General features: G+C 50.1%; 1 protein-coding gene across 1 annotated transcript in view; it reads right to left on the bottom strand.

Moving 5' to 3' along the window:
• Positions 1–17,091, bottom strand: part of CLSTN3 (calsyntenin 3) — a 29,332-nt gene that overhangs the window by 9,189 nt on the left and 3,052 nt on the right. Inside the window, exons 2-14 of the mRNA XM_003905908.4 lie at positions 16,521–16,643; positions 15,886–16,081; positions 14,125–14,333; positions 13,709–13,858; positions 13,271–13,456; positions 12,550–12,831; positions 11,631–11,743; positions 8,271–8,433; positions 7,523–7,576; positions 6,663–6,820; positions 6,378–6,526; positions 530–756; positions 35–205 (exon numbers count right to left, since the gene is read on the bottom strand). Of these exons, the coding sequence (XP_003905957.1) occupies positions 35–205; positions 530–756; positions 6,378–6,526; positions 6,663–6,820; positions 7,523–7,576; positions 8,271–8,433; positions 11,631–11,743; positions 12,550–12,831; positions 13,271–13,456; positions 13,709–13,858; positions 14,125–14,333; positions 15,886–16,081; positions 16,521–16,643 (2,181 nt within the window). The remainder of the gene's footprint in view (positions 1–34; positions 206–529; positions 757–6,377; positions 6,527–6,662; positions 6,821–7,522; positions 7,577–8,270; positions 8,434–11,630; positions 11,744–12,549; positions 12,832–13,270; positions 13,457–13,708; positions 13,859–14,124; positions 14,334–15,885; positions 16,082–16,520; positions 16,644–17,091) is intronic.

Below are 17,091 nucleotides of genomic sequence, written 5' to 3'. Positions count from 1 at the left end.
ACACACAGAGGACAGGCCCTCAGGCCCCACTTACCAGCAATGGTGAGGTAGGCAGATGTGTTGGTGAGCTCCAGCCCTCGCTGCTGCACGGAGGTCGTGTCCAGGAGCAGGCTTTCCCGCTCGGGGTCCAGGTCATCCCCCACCAGAGAAATTTCACAGCCATCCAGGTTGTGCACAATCTCATCCGACATGCGTGTGTCTGTCACTGGGTTAGGGAGAGCAGGGTCTGGGTCAGAGCCAAAGGGCCCACAGAGGTTCTGAGCCCCAGCCATCCCCTCACCACCACTCTCCCTCCCTTTCCAGGATCAGGGAAAGGGAAGGCAGCACCATTTTCAAGAATATCATTATGCAGCAATTCATTTCCACCCATGGGTTTCCCGCTTGCTCTCCTTCTTAAAGGGAAGTTGTTTAGTCAGACAAACACAGGGTGGAGTCACTTTCTGCTTCCAGCCCCAGGAGTTCTCCCGCACTCTGGCTTCAGACACTGGCTGGTTCTCTGGATGGTGTTACTCCCCGGAGTCATCCTTACCTGTGCCCTGCCAACTTTCATCCTTTTTGGCCTCCACCTGGTGAGAAATGGAGCAGGTGATTTGAAGATCAGGGAACAAAGGGACGCCCTCCGTTCCCTCAAAGTCCACGGCTGGGCGGGCAAAATGGGCAGTGCCACTGAGCAGGATCTGGGGGGCATCGGGCTGAAGGACCACCACATAGCCCTCCACTTCAGGGATGGACACACAGGACTCTTCACTGAAGCATCTATGTGAGAAAGGAGGAGAAGCAGCATGTGACCCCAACACTTCCTCCCTGAACACCTACATTCTGTTTCACTCCCTGCCCCAGCTACCTCTATCATAGAGCATCTCATGTCAGGGAGGGGCAAGGGAAGAAAGGGGGTCATGCCTCTGCACCCCAACCCCCATAGCAGTTGAAGGGGGACATATCCTTTCCTGGTAGGATGTCACTAAGGAAAATGTTGAGGACAGAAAGTCAGGTAACCCCAACCTGTGGGTGTGATCACACCATCAATGCCCTACCCCAGGATTATGGAGTACCTATAAATGCTATTTTAATGAAAAATAAAGCAAACTGAACTGACAAACATGTATATATACACACACGGTTCTTTATCCAGGAGTTTAAAAATACATGGGAACAGTATACTATCTAGCACATATGCGCCCGAAATTATTCAACAATAAAAGTAGAGGGTGGACATCTATCAAAGGATAGCCTCCTCTTTCGCGTGTCTTTCATTCCCTTCAATAGCGGGGAAACACACTTTGGTAGGTGAGATCATCTGGCCACCTTGGACCTAGATCCACCGTCTCATGAAGCTTTAGGATCCAGGCACCAGGACAAGCTATCCCTAGAGGACTCCGTTGAGCCAGACCAACCAACAGTACAGCTGCTCCGGAGTGATGCTGTCAGGATCACATTTAGCCCCACCTTTTACCAGCAATAACAACACCTCACAATCAATAGCCCTTGCCAGTTTATGAAGTATTTTTCCCATATTATTTCTTTTGTTTGTTTGTCTGTTTTTTGTTTTTTGGGTTTGTTTGTTTTGTTTTGTTTTTTTTGGGGGGGTAGAGTTTCACTCTTGTTGCCCAGGCTGGAGTGCAATGGTGTAATCTTGGCTCACTGCAACCTCTGCCTCCTGGGTTCAAGCGATTCTCCTGCCTCAGCCTCCAGAGTAGCTGGGATTATAGGGCACACGCCACCATGCCCAGCTAATTTTTGTAGTTTTAGTAGAGACGGGATTTCATCATATTGGTCAGGCTGATCTTGAACTCCTGACCTCAGGTGATCCGCCTGTCTCGGCCTCCCAAAGTGCTGGGATTACAGTCGTGAGCCACCGCACCTGGCCTATATTATTTCATTATGACTTCATTTCTATGCTGTAAAATGCCTAAAGCTCAGGCTGGGCATGGTGGCTCATGCCTGTAATATTGGCACTTTGGGAGGCTGAGGCGGGAGGATCCCTTGAGTTTAGGAGTTCAAGATCAGCCTGGGCAACATAGTGAAACCCCGTCTCTACAAAAAATACAAAAATTATCCAGGTGTGGTGGCAGACACCTGTAGTCCCAGCTACTCAGGAGGCTGAGGTGGAAGGAACACTTGAGTCCAGGAGGCAGAGGTTGCAGTGAGCCAATAAGATCATTCCACTGCACTCCAGCCTGGGTGACAGAGTGAGACCCTATCTCAAAAACAAAAACAAAAACAAAAACAAAGAGAAGTAAGACAAAGAAAACAAAAGAGTCAAGGCTTAAACCAGTCTTCTCCTTCCAGGTCCACTGATTTTTGTTTTGTTTTGTTTTGCAGAGTCTCACTCTGTTGCCCAGGCTGCAGTGTAGTAGCGCCATCTCAGCTCACTGCAACCTCCGCCTCCCGGGTTCAAGCGATTTCGTGCCTCAGCCTCCTGAGTAGCTGGGACCACAGGCATGTGCCACCACACATGGCCCAAGTCCACTGATCTTTCCACTAAACCACAGGCACCATTTGGGGCCTGGGTTTGCACCAGGGAAATTTATGTGTAAATTTGAACAAGCAGACTTCACAGTGGAGTTAGCGATGCAGGAGCAGGGACTCTGATCCACATGCTGGTGCTAGTGGAAACAATTTTGCAGAGAGAACTGTAATGATTAGTGTTACTGAGCATGCCCAGCTTGAATGCTGGAGCAAAAAGGGAGAAGGCATAATCTCAGCAGGCGTGACGAGCTCAGAGCCCCTGAAGCTGCCAATGCCCACGATGTGCTGAGTTCCTGTGCCACATGGAGCAGGGCCTATTACAATCTGCACTGTCATCCAGATAGGCCTAGGGCAAAGCCCCTTGGGAAACAATCCCAGATGACCCTGAAGGCACAGACTCCAACAGACATCCTCCCTGCAATGAGCAATGCTGTGCTGTGCTGCCGCTCTGGGAATCCCAAGGGGAACAGGAGACCTGACCCACAGGCACTGCTGGTCTGGTAGAGAGATTAGACATGGCACACAAAAGTTAAAACAAAGGTAAATATAGTCATCGACATATGAGTGGAACAAACCAGAAGAGTTCAGAGGAGGGAGAGGTTAGTTCTGGCTAGGATAAGAGGAGGGTGCTTGGAAAAGGAAGGTAGGAATGATCAGAGAAAGTAGCAACTGAGCTAGCCTTTGAAGGAGGGTAGTACTGACCCAGAGTGGATGGCGAGAAGCTTTACTAAGGGGAGTAGAGGAATACGAGGCAGGAACGACCAGGAGCCAGATGGCTGGTGGCTTTAAATGCCATGATAAGATCCGACTTTTTTTCTCTAACTTTTTAGAGACAGGGTCTCGCTCTGTCACCCAGGCTGGAGTGCAGTGGTGCAATCATGACTCACTACAGCCTTGAACTCCTGGGCTCAAGTGATTCTCCCACCTCAGCCTTCTGAGTAGCTACGACTACAGGCATGCAGCCTGTTGGTTGTCCAGGCTGGTCTCAAACTTCTGGCCTCAAGTGATCCTCTCACCTTGGCCTCCCAAAGTGCTGGGATTACAGGTGTGAGCCACTGCGCCCAGCACATTTGACATTTTTATGCAGTGGACAAGAGGAAGCCACTGACATCTCTTTCATCAGGGAAGTGTGATGATGAAAACTCAAAAGATCACTCACCCAGCCTCAGAGTGGAGGACAAATAAAATTAGAAGACTAGAGATAGGTCAGCTAGTTAGGAGGCAATGGGCCAGACAAGAGGTAATAAGACCTGGGCTAGAATAGTAACAGCGGCAAAAGAAAGAGGAGACAGATTTCAGACACCCAGCACAGAGGCAGGGTCCAGGTGACCTGGCAACCGATGGGCAGTGGAAGATAAGACAGGGAAGAATCAAAGATGACTCAGAGCTTTCCAGCTCTGGGTGACTGCAAGGACAGAGACATCATTAGAGAGAGAGTTCAGGGGGAGGGCTGGTTTGGGATTGCAGTTGATTATTTCAGCATTAGCTCATTCAGTTGAGGTGCTGGCGGAACTTCTACATAGAGGCTACAGGAAGCAGGTGGAAAGTCAAAAGCTGTGGAAAGAGGACAATACTAGAGAAAAAGATGTGGTATCTATCTGTTTGGGGGTCAATGCCACAAGTAGATGGGCTTTCCAAGAAAATACTAAAAAAAAAAAAAAAAAATTAAGGAAAACCTGCATTTAGGCATTGACCAAATAGCTGCATAAATCTGGCTTTAAATAGACAGACGTCCAAGAACTGAAAACTGGAAGCTACGAAAGCCACATGGACAGGGGCAAGGAGAAGCATCAGGGAAAGGGAAGTGTTGCTAGGTACCTGTCTGTCTCTGTTGCATGCGCACACACACGCACACATACACACGCACACATATCCCTCTATATTTCCTCCCATCACCTCAGGGAAGTATAAGGATAGCACCAACCATGTAGTAACCTTAGATATGGAGACATGTAAACTCTGTTTCTTAACCTCATAGAGAAAACATCAAGGCCCCTTTCCTCATAGGCAGGTTCCAAGCCCTTGGATAAACCTCTATCCTGGGCATGAAAAAGATAGGAGGAATTCAGATGAGCCACTCAGCAAAGAAAACGTCAACTCCTCCCCCTGCAGGAACTCCCCTTGCAGAGCTCCACCCTAGGCCAAAAACCAGAGCCCTCCCTTCTGACACGGCTCCTGAGCACTGGAGGGAACGAGGCAACGCCTTGGCCTCTGAGGGATTAAGCCTGTCATAACTGAATGACAGCCCTTTAACAACTGGAGCTCTGACTGGGACATGGTGGGGTGCATACTCAGCAATCAGCTGCACCCACATTAACTCATCTGCCTGTGACCTTCAGCTCCATACCCTGAACCAGCAAATTCCCAAAAGCCACGGCCCGGGCCCTTCCACAGCTCTAACTCTGAGGCCTGATGATCACACCCAGTCACCCTCTAGGGCTCAGAGCGCTCTCCCCTCTAAATCCACCCCTCCCAGGATAGGGGCAAATTTGGGATGTTTATCTTCATAAAGATAGCTCACAGAGAAACTGAGGCGGAATGGGGGATGGGGTAACAAGATTGGAACGCAGAAATCCTGACTCCTAAAGCATGTAATTCACCCACTAGATGGCAGTATCTCCTAAAAACAGCCCATAAACCATAATAAGGGTTGAAAACGCCTTCATGTAATAATAGCCAGCATTTAAGCAGCATCAGCTCTCTGCTAGGCATTTGATCCAGATTATATCATGTAGTTATGATAACAATTCCATGAGTTACTCTATTGCTATCACTACTTTATAGCATTTGCCCAGTGCCAAAAAGCTAGCAACAGACCCTATGCTCTTAACTATCATACTTTCATTGCCTCTCAATTGATCTGTATTTTTAAACATGTAATATATACTCAAACCTTGAAATAATCAATCTACAGTTTTTCTTTTAAAGACACCAAAAGTCATTCACTTAGAATTCAGAGGTCAGCAAACTTTCCTTTTTTCTTTTTTTTTTTTTTGAGACAGAGTCTCACTTTATAGCCCAGGCTGGAGTGCAGTGGTACAATCTCGGCTCACGGCAACCTCCATCACCTAGGCCCCGGTTCAAGCAATTCTCCTGCCTCAGCCTCCCAAGTAGCTGGGATTACAGGCATGTGCCACCATGCCCAGCTAATTTTTGTATTTTTAGTAGAGACGGGGTTTCACCATGTTGGCCAGGCTGGTCTTGAACTCCTCGTGATCCGTCTGCCTTAGCCTCCCAAAGTGCTGGGATTACAGGTATAAGCCACCACGGCCGGCCAGCAAACTTTTTCTATGAAGGATTAGATAGTTCTGTTTGTGGGGCCATATGATCTCTGTCCCAACTACCCACAGTTCTGCCATCCCAGTGTGAAAGTAGCCATAGACATATGCAAATGAATGGGCACTGGTGTGTTCCAATACAACTATTTACAAAAACAGGCAGCAGGCCAGATTTGGCCTAGGACTGCCAACCCCTAGACTTACGTCATCGTATGTGACCTTGCAAGAGCTTGGTGAAGCAAGATTAGAACAAGTGAAGCAGCCTGGACTCACCATTTGCCCAAGGTTATCCAAGCAATTCGTATTGAGTCAGAATTAATGTCCGGTCTCCCCACTCCCAATCCTGTGTCCCACTTTACGTATCAGCACAGACGCATAAAGGAGATCAAAGCCCGAAAACCCTAGAAGTGTGACTTGGTAGAAAGAGTAACATATTGATTGTTGAGAAATCTGAGTGTAGTCCAGACTCTTCTACCAATATTGCTCTGTGACCCTCTCCATTTGAGGGCCCAGTCTCCTCATCCATAAAACAAAAGAGGTATGCCTAGCTCTAAGTGATGCCTTAGGCCAAGGACCTGTGACAGGGTCTGGCTCTGCTCAACGATTTTCCCTGCCCCACCCAACACTCACTTGACAGCAGTGGTGAGGCGCAGGGGCCTGACGCCGGGCGTGGCAAAGCGCAGAGTGTTCATGTAAGCCACGTGCTGCAGGGCATGGTTGAAGGTCTCCACATCATCCCCCTCCAGGGTGAGCAGGGACTGTGAGGGGTTCACGTGGACCTGGGCCCCAGATACAGATACAGCTGAGAGCAGGGCCAGGAGGTGGGAGAGGAAGGGAGCAGAGGTAGAGGGGTAGGGCAAGGGGGAGGGGCAGAGGGCATGCGGGGAAGAACAGGGCTAGAGGATGGGGCAATACCTTCATGCCTTTGCCCAGGCTCTCGAAATCCCTATAGTCCAGCCCCTCCCGACATGCATAGAGGCACTCGATGACCTCACGGCTCTCCAGGCGACCTGAGCGCACGCTGAAACCAGCCAGGTAGCCATGGAAATAGTGGTGGATCGGCAAAGGGTCTCCTAGGGTGGGAACACAGGAGCAGGACAGAAGGTGAGAAGAGAGGAGGATGGAAAAGGATGAAGGCTGAGAGAAAGGGAAAGGAGAGAAAGAGCAGAAGAGTTGAGAAAGAAAACAAAAAGGAGAAATGTGGAAACAAAAAAAAAAAGGAAAAGAGATGAGAGGTGAAGGACAAGTGAAGATAAGAGGGGAGGCTGGAGAAGGGAGAAAATGAGACAAAAGAAGACAGAATAAAGCCAGGGGAGAAGAAAAAGGGTGAAAAGTAGAAGCAACAAAGATGAGAGGGAGGAAGAGAAGGAAACAGGACCAACAGGAGGAAAGAGTCAAAACAAGGAGGAAGCGGGAGGTGGCAGGAGAGGACGCCTTTCCAGACATGCAGGGAGACCAGGATGGATGTGAGCGAGCTTCACAGATGCCCAGACCTGACTCCTGACTCCTGCCACCTCCCTTCTGCCATATGGAAAGCCACCAAGAGAGCCCCATTCTTCATTCTGTGGGCTGGACAGGACACCCAGAACCCAGCCGAGCTGCCTCTGGCCTTACCACTCCAGGAGCCTCCGCCCTGCTGTATTTCTTGGAGGCTCTGCCACCTGGTGGCCTAGGAGGCTGTCACAGGCTGGATAGGATTTGGGGTGGAAAAGGGATCTTAGAACAGAAAGTGAGGATGAGAACTCTCTAGTCTCCAGTTCTTACACACAGAGTACCTTGGGTGATGTCTGTACTGTTGTCTCCCTTTTCCTTCTCTTTGTTCTTCTCCTCTGGGGATAAAAAAAAAAAAAAAAAAAAAAAAACAGTGGTGATGAGTTCAGGGATGTGGAGAGATTGACAGAGAGGAATGAGACGTCTTCCTCTCATCCCCATGAGTGCTCTCATGTTCACATGGGACTCTGACCCTCCCGTGTGTAACCTGCAACCTCTCAGCTCAACCCCAACCCTTCTTTTGTCATGTCCCAAACTCTCCAGCCTCTGTTAGAGACAGACCCCCAAATACGATACACTGCTGAGGAAACACGTGGGCTCTGGTAAGACAGGCAGGCACATGTGCACACACACACTCCCAAGAGGAGAAAAGTTTTTTAATGGCTTAAAAGTTGAAAGACTGAGGACACTCTAAGGGGTTACTCTCCTTAAGCAGGGGAACAGGCTATGGAAGTCATCATCACTTTGATGGAACAAAGTGGAAACGGGCTGGAGTTACAGAGAGTCTGGGGATGCCTGAGAAATTAATTCCTCCGAGTCAGAGGTGATGACCCATTGGATTAGTGCGAGATATGGGAGGGAGGCTGTGGTCCCTTCCATGGAGATCTTCAGAGTCACCCTGCCCAGCTGCAGAGAGATGCATGAGGTGGCCTCAGCCGCCGCGTCAGACTGCCCTTGCTCCTCACCAGCCTACCTCCCTTCCCAAATCCTAAACCACTGGAGTCTTCACTGAGAAGACTCAGAGGGACTTACCAGTCCAGCAGGCCCCAATCATGAGAGCAGGCTCCCTTCGGGGCGGGTGGATGAGGCCATTGTCATGGATGAGGGCAGGGTCGAAGGAGATGCCATCGGTGTAGAGTGTGACTGTGGGGAACTCGAGGTTCAGAGCGTAGTGGTGCCACTCATCATCACAGACCTGGGCGAGTAGGGTAGGGGCAAGAGCCTCTCAGGTAATTCCTCTTCAGAGAGCTAACCCCAGGCACTGCCCCGTCTCCTGGGAGACAGGGGACAGTCCCTTTATTCCCAGTTCTACCAATAGGGCTTACTAGTGCTTTGCTGCCTATCCAGCTCAAGGAATAACATCCTTGTCCAAAATCTATCAGGTAATCAGCCTAGTAGCAAAGATTCCAGTCTTCAGGGAAAATTAAAGCTATAAATATTCCTAAGAGGAGTAACACACTGTCATGAATAAATTTCCCGCAAAAACTTATGTATTATGTATGTATGTAAGGCACTGGAAACTCTAGAGATGGGGTTTCCTTCTGTCCCCCAGGCTGGAGTACAGTGATGCAATCATAGCTCACTGAAGCCTCAAACTCCTGGGCTCAAGCAATCCTCCCACCTCAGCCTCTGGGGTAGCTGGGACTACAGGTATGTGCCACCACATCCAGCTAATTTTTTTATTTTTTAGAGATGAGCTCTCACTATGTTGCCTAGGCTGGTCTCAAACTCCTGGCCTCCAGTGATCCTCTCAGCCTCCCAAGTAGCTGGGATTACAGTTTATCTCTAGGGTAGCTTCTAACCCACCATTAAGCACTAAAATAAATATTGCTTCCCTTTGCAGTCTCTCCTAGGGCCAGCCAAGATGGAATGGGGGATGGTCAGAGGAAAAAGAGGCAGAGAGTACTCTGCCTCATCCAGTTCCAAATATTGGAGTTCCTCAAGGCTCAGACCTAGGCCCTCTTCTCTTTCCTCTCTACACTCTCTTCCTAGAAGTCACCTCATCTGTTGCCATGGGTTTGGGTACCATAGTTATACACTGGTAACTCCAAAATCTGCATCTCCAGCCCAGAATTCTCCTCTGAATGCCAGGTTCTCTGCTTCGATGTCCACAAGTATCTCACATTTAACACATGTAAGATGCAAGTCCATGCCCTTTCCCAACTCCCTCAGTTTCTCCCCAGGCAGTATAAATGCTCCATCATCCATCCAGCTGCTCAAGCAGCTGACACAGGAAACAACTTTGATCTTCCCTTTCCCTCAGCCTCCACATCCAGTCCATCAGCAGGTGCTGTTGATCCCAGGTCCAAACAGAGTTACAAGCTGCAGGTTTCTGTGCAGGACTCTCCGTCTCCATTGCCACACATCAGTCATGTCCCCAACCCCTTTCATGAAGACTGTTGCAACAGTCCTGTTTACTGTCTCCATTAGATCTCTTCAATACATCCATCCCACAGTTGCCAAGGGGATCTTGTTAAAATGTAAATCTGGCCAGGCACAGTGATTCACGCCTGTAATCCCAGCACTTTAGGAGGCCGAGGCAGGCGAATCACAAGGTCAAGAGATCAAGACCATCCTGGCCAACATGGTGAAACCCCGTGTCTACTAAAAATACAAAAATTAGTTGTGCCTATAGTCCCAGCTACTAGGGAGGCTGAGGCAGGAGAATTGCTTGAACCCGGGAGGCAGAGGTTGCAGTGAGCCAAGATCACACCACTGCACTCCAGCCTAGTGACAGAGTGAGACTCCATCTCAAAAAAGAAAAAAAAAAAATACATATATATATATATATATATGTAAAAATCTGATCAGGTCATGCCTCTGCTTTAAATCCTTCAAAAAACACTTCCCACCTCTCATATGACAAAAATCGAGACTAACTCTGCTGAAAAAGTCCACTGTACAACCTGATCACTGCCCATCTCTGCAACTTATCTCCAGCCTTGTTCACTGTACTCCAACCTCACTGGCCCTCTTTCCATGCTTGGGACATGCTGAGCTCTTTCTTGCCTCAGGGCCTTTGCATCTGCTCTTCTCTCTTCCTGGAACCTTCCCACTCTCTTCCCACAGGCAGCTGTTTCTCATCCTTTAGCACTAGGCTTAAATTCCGCCTCAGTCAGGTCCCCAGGAGCATCCAATCCAAGGTGACTTCTCCTCTCCTTGCCTCCCCCCATGCTCTGCCCCAGTCCCTTGCTTGCTACTTTCAGAGCATTTATCACAATTTATCGTTTTTACATGTCTATTTACTTTTTAAAAATTTATCTCCCCAACTAAAATGTAAGTTCAATGATGGCAAAGATTTTGTTTCATTCATTGTACCCCCAGAACCTAGCTGAATGACAGAGACTTAGTTGTATTTAATAGATACTGGTTGATTAAATGAGGTTGAATTAAAGAAAGATAGCAAGGGTGACATTATCAATATTTGCAACGTGTGGGGGGGGGGCGGAAATCAAGAAGCAGCAAATGGCAGACTGTCTCTTTAAAAGAGTGCCACAGACAGCAAAGCTTTTGTAGATAGCCCTAAATTATCTAGTTTATAAATTATCTGGGCACTTCTCTTTCTCTGTTCTGCTTTTTTTTTTTTTTTTTTTTTTTTTTGCCATTTGCTTACTCAGCCACTCCACTAGGACTTACAAGAGAAACAGAAGGAGTGAAAACTCAAATTAGTCCTCACTGGTCCTTGCGGTCAGCCTGGAGAATAAATAATAAAGAGGCTGCAACTCTTGGCTCAAGAGAGGATTTTAAATATTTTATCCATTTTTATTTATCCCTCCACAATCAGGGCTGCTAATAGTGAGAATTAACATATACAGAGGGAGTGCTTTTCAGTCTACAAGGGTCTATTACATCATTTAATCCTAACGACTCTGGGATACAGAATTCTTTTTATCCCTATTTAACAGGGTTTTTTTTAACCCTGAAGTTTACACATATTAACGAAGATTTCATAGCCAGCAAATTCCTTTGGCAAGACTCAAACCCAATCTGTGTACCTCAGAATGACTTATCTTGATTACAACAGGCTAACTGCCTGAAAGTCAGGGACATATACTGTTAAAGTCCTATTTAAGAGAGAGATGGAATAAAACAGGGAGGAAATAGATGGTTGGTCGAGTTTGCTGTTAGTAGTCATTTGTTCTTTTTTTTTTTTTTTTTTTTTTTTTTTAATCCAGAAGTGCTTTCTGCAGGGAACAAGCCTTGGGAAAAGGGAACAAGCCTTGGGAAAAGGGAACAAGAGGACCTGGGAGTAGAATGGTCAGGGGCTGAAAGTGGAGAAGCAAAGAGAGCGCAAGGGGAACCCAGAAAATGCTGACCCTGCCCAGAGAAGGTCCTTTCCTAAAAGTGAGTCACATCTACTCAGCCCTCGCAGGAGCCTGGCTCTGGCCTCACCTGCTCCAGCTTCCAGAGGAACTTGACTGGGCGGGCACTCTCAAGCAGGGGCCAGTAGAGGAAGGCAATCCTACAGCCGTGGACAGTCAGCGAGTAATGAGAGAAGCCATCCTCTGAGGGCACAGGAAGGGGACGGGGTCAAGTACAGAGGCTGAGGCCAGAACAAGTTCAAAGCAGCAGGAAGGAGAGGACGCTGGATTCTCTTAATCCTCTCTCATTCCCTCATTCTCTAGCGTTTCTCTCTCTCTCTCTCTCTCTCACACACACACACACACACACTCCAGTCCAAGTGATAACTTGGGCTTCTGAGGCACCCTGGCTGGCTGAGGGGGGAGCGTCAGCGGGCCCACTCCCTCACCAGCTCTTCATCAGTCCTTTGGTTAATACATACATCATGGGTGACAACCCTTTTCAAAAGAGTTGTCAAGGTCAAGAGAAATGAGGTTGGAGAAGTGGCTAGAAATGAAAGAGCAGGTCAAGACTGAGCCCTCTCCAGTGGAGTAAGCCCTGCAGTTGAGGGAAGAACAGGGCTCGGAGATGGGGCCAACCAGTCCCAAAATGGGAAGATGAAAGAATGGGGCACACCATTACCCAGGCTTTCCCATTGCAATGGAGGGGTTTTAATGGGAGTGGAGATAGGGGGTGGGGGCAGCCTACCACATGGTGGGACACAGGGAAGTTGATTGGGCAACTGAAAATGAGAGTAGCAGCAAGGAATCCCATTGCACTCTGACGCAGTAGGATCCAACATGTCATGTTCGGGATAAAGCACAGAATCAAGACATATCACACCTGGCACTTGCACCTCACAAAGGAAGACAAGGGAAGTGACCTGTTCACAGTCACACAATGGGCAGTGACAGAGGCAGGAAAAGAAGCCGGTTTCCCTCTCTGGCTAGTGCCTGGAGGGGAGGCTCACCATTCTGGACAGTGTTACATACGATGGTTTCCTCTTCCTTCTTGCCCTTGTTGGGAGTTACGCCATGCTTCATCCAGAAGGACAGGGTGAAGTGGTCACTGAGGCTGTCCTGGGGCCCAGAACCCAGTCCACTGGGGCCACCCAGGGGCACCTGCACAGCCTGGGTGCCATTGAACCAGTAGATCAGGCTGCTGTCCTGGCTGTAGTGCACCGAGAGTCCTGCTGTCCAGTTGGCATTGGGGCCGGGCATGGGCAACAGATCCACCTCCCCAGTGGCAGCACCTGTGGGAGCCCCAGGAGGCACAAGTGTCAGAGCCAAGAAGCAGCAGATGGTGAAATGGGCAGGAGGCAGGGAAAGAGGGACTGATGGGAAAAGATTTCCTGCAGCATATCTCGCCACCTCTTGTGGCCTTTCAAAGACAAGAGAGGGATGAACTCTCTTCTAAGAGTATCTCTACAGTGAACCCATTCTCCAGCTCTTCATCTCTCCCCACCATCATTCCACCATGCATCTCGTGACTGTCTGGTGCAACGACTATGCGTTTTTGCCAAAGACATATGTACCTGCCTTTTGGGCCACAGAAGCTAACCATGTGTCACAACCTCTATGGATAAACACCTGAGGATGGCCAGAGGTGACATAAAGCAGAGTCTTGGAGAAGTTTGGACAGAGGTTAGATGGGAAGGGATGGGCCTGAGGCAGTGTTGGGAGCACACCTACCGCAGAGTTTCCGCAGCGCCCGCTCTGAATAGTTGTCACGATCGCAGCCCTTGGCCACATGGCTGGTCTGCAGCTCTATGGTGGCCTGAATGTTCCAGAGTGGTTCATCACAGGTCTCCAGACGGATACCAGGGAACAAAGCCAAGCTCCCAGCGCCTGGTGCATATTCGATCCTTTTGTTCCAGCCTGCACGGGTGAGACAGAGAGGGCGACGGGGAGAGAGAAGGGTAAAGCAGCCTCCCCTCTCCATGCTCCTCTTGCCATGTCCATGGACAGTTTGGGACTCCTGGCAGGATGGCCCGGCTAGAGGAGATAGCTGCAAATCTGCCCCAATATCCTCCAAGCCCTAGCCTAGCCCCCATGATTATCAGAAGGGACAGAAAGAGAGATGAAGAAAAAAGAGGATTCACAAGACAGGGCCCAGCGCTGAGCTCTCACCTTGCCAGCTGGGTTTACAGGTGGGCTTCACCTGAATCTCCACCTCGGCATCATCTGCCGCCCGCTTCTTCCCACAGTCATAAGCCGTCACTGTAAACTTATAGAGCCTCTCACCACTGTACTGCAGCTTCTCTGTGTTCTCAATGTTCCCTGGGGTGGGGTCAGGAGGACAGAGCGTTAGAGCACTGGAGAAAGCCCAGGGCAGAGAGGGGAGGATGTGCGAGTTCATCGGGCAGCAGGCAGGTTAGGCAGCAAGACGCTGGGAAAAGGCATCTGGGAAGGGAAGGCTCCATTTGGGAAGAAGGGTGAGGCGAGGGTCTGAGGGGTGAAACTAGAGAGTGGAACCCTGGGTTGTCCTGAGGGAGGCGGGTGCACAAGGGGAACTGGGTGGCCAGGGAAGCCAGGGGCGGACTCACCATCGTTGTCAATGAGGAAAGGGGTGTTGGGTGTGAGAATCTCGTAGTAGCAGATCTGGCTGTACTGGGGGGAGCAGTCACCATCAATGGCTTCTACCCGCAGGATACGATCATACAGCTTTCCCTCTGTCACAGCCGCACGGTACAGCCGCTCCACAAACACTGGGGCAAACTCGTTCACATCGTTGACCCGCACGTGCACAGTGGCCCTGCACATACCAGAGGGAAGGAGGGATGGGGACACGTCAGCCAGCCTCGATATTATACATCGAGATACAGCCTTGATGCAGCACACAGCCTCGATACGGTACATCAAGATACAGCCTTGATATGACACACGGAGGGACAGATTCGATACCGTACACTGAGATACAGCTTCGATACTGTACACCAACGAACAGCCTCAATATGGGCACAATGAGATACAGCCTCAACACTGTACACCAAGGTACAGCCTCGACACGGTACACCCATATGCCAGAAAGGAACAAGCAGGAATCCCGACCGGGAGCCAGAGCAGGAGGCAGCCTGCCCGTCTATCCCTGAGACTGAGGCAGCCAGCACGCTCCTTGCCACCCCACAGAGCACCAAGCTGCATCAGAGCCATGCCAGGGAGAGGACAACACCAGGGGGAGGGCCCGAAGAAAGGCGACTGAGGTAGGGGATAAGGAATAAGCCCCAGGGGTACTCAGGAGCTGACTTCGATGACTTCTGTGCAGAATGCTATGGGTAAGGATGCCAAGAGGCGGGCTAAGGCATAAAATCCAGCAGGGCCTTCCTTCACAACAGTCAGCTCCAGGGGGATAACCGAGGAAGATGCAGAGTAAAAGCCAAATTAAAACCAGCCATAAGAAGGGAAATGGCATTTGTACAAAGGTCACAAGTCATCTGACACATCTGAAGAGCACGTGTGGGCAGCGCTGCCTCCCGTGCATGTGGCCCCTCCGTAGTCATGCGCCAGGGCAAGCAGAGCTGGGTCGAGGCCCTTCATACTGAGCCCTGCCCCCAGGCAAGACGCAGGCTCCCAGGCCCCAGAGGCAAGGGTCCTATCTTCAAATGGGAAACTGAGTCACAAAGAGCATTTTTATCTCTAGTGTCTCTTAGTGGCTCAGGCATCCTGACTGAAGATCTTTCTCTTATTCTCAAATTAAGAAGTTAGCTGGCAACAGGCGTAGGTGTCCCAGACCCGAGCCTCTTTCTTGCTACAACCATCCCCTGCCCACCCTCACCTAGAGCTATATGTATATGTTAGGGATCGTGTGTGTGGTATACACTGCAAATAGACTGGAGGGGGCAGTGGAAAGGAATCTGGATGCGTGCTGAGTGTATTCATCCTCTTCCTTCTTGCTCTCCTCCTCGTCATTACGCCCATGTACTGAGCCCTTCACCGTGTATCAGGCACTGTGGTGCATGCTTTCAACACAAACCATCTCCTGGAATCTTCACAGCAACCTTATGAAGTAGGTGTCATCACAATCTCCATTTTACAGATAAGGAAAAGCAAGTCCAGAGAGGCTAGGCTGCCCAAGGTCACGAGAGGCAAAACCAAGATTAGATCCACTGAAGTCTACTATACGTTTCTGTCACCTTGCCTGAAGGTCCCTAAATCCTAGGAACAGCAGGGGATGGGGTTCCCTAAGTCCTAGGAACAGCAGCGGGTGGGGGTGGACATTCGATGACCGCACTGACAGAGGATGGTGGGCTTGGGAGAAGGGAGGAGGACCCCGCAACACATGGGGCAGGAGATAAGGACTTGCTCACTTGTGGGACTTCTTGGTGTTGGCCCCGTCGGGGCCCTCGCCACAGTCATAGGCCTGGATGGTGAAGGTGTGCTCCTTCTGGGCCTCGCAGTCCACAGGCTCCTTGGCCCGGATCAGCCCCTCTCCTGTCGCCTTGTCAAGGATCACGGCCTCAAAGGGCACCCCAGACCCATGGAGCCGGAAGCCACAGATCTCACCTGGCAAAGGGGAGAAGGGGAGGAGTGAGGCTGCTATGTCTCCTTCCCTACCCTCAGCCTCCCCACCTGGGGTCCAGCGCCACCTCTCCTCCCGAAGCCCTGTCCCTTCTCCTGTAGGCATAAAAGCATTAATGATCAAACACACAACTCCAAGCCCAGCTTCCCTGAGCAGCAACCTCCCAGAGCCTCCAGGCCTGAGATCTGACAAAATCATGATGTGTTTAACCCTTGCCTGGCCATGTCCTTTTCTGGCACCCCTGACTCAATCTCCATTCTTCAATGGAGCCCATTTCCCTCCTTGAGCCCACCTTTATTTTCCCAAGGCCTCTTCCCTTACTTTCTCATTGCTCCCAGGACCTTCCCTCCCTCCCTTGATTTTGGCCCTCCCACCCACTTTTCTCTGTCCTATCCTGCCTTGCCATCCCCCAATCCCAATTACCTGCATAGCGCAGCGGGGCATCCTTGTCCAAGGCAAAGAGTGGTGGGTTCAGCAGGACCGTGTTGTCATTCTCCATGACGATGCCCTGGTACTCTGCCTCAATCCATGGCTTGTGCTTGTTGGCTGGCCCCACCCCAGGGAGAGGAGAGGAAGCACCTGTGAGCAGGGCCTCTACTCCCACAACAACCCTTGTTGACCCAGACAACTCACACCTCAGCACCCTCACCCTTTCCACCCCCTATACGAGCACCTTACAGGAGGCGGGTGGTTGAGGACAAGAAATCAGCTACTAAAGGAGTCAGAGGGTCTGCGGAAGGTCATAGCCTTCTCCTATAGTAGGGTAGACAGTTCCCATGGAAACTACCTGCCCTGGGGGTGAGAAGGAGGGGATCACTATCTCCCTGGGAACCATGGTCAGGATGTGGAGAATGTTCTTTAGGGATTTCACATGCTAGAGAATGGAGACTGGGAACTTCAGGGAGCAGTGGTGGGCCGTGAGAAGGCCCTGGAAAGGGAAGGGATAGATTAAGGACAGAATTGAAACTAGAAAAAGAGGTAGAAGTTTCCTGAG

Source organism: Papio anubis, chromosome 9 (genome assembly GCF_008728515.1).
Source record: "Papio anubis isolate 15944 chromosome 9, Panubis1.0, whole genome shotgun sequence".
Classification (NCBI taxonomy): domain Eukaryota; kingdom Metazoa; phylum Chordata; class Mammalia; order Primates; family Cercopithecidae; genus Papio; species Papio anubis.
The sequence above is the reverse complement of the archived record's forward strand: the minus strand, read 5'-3'. Positions and strand labels throughout refer to the sequence as shown.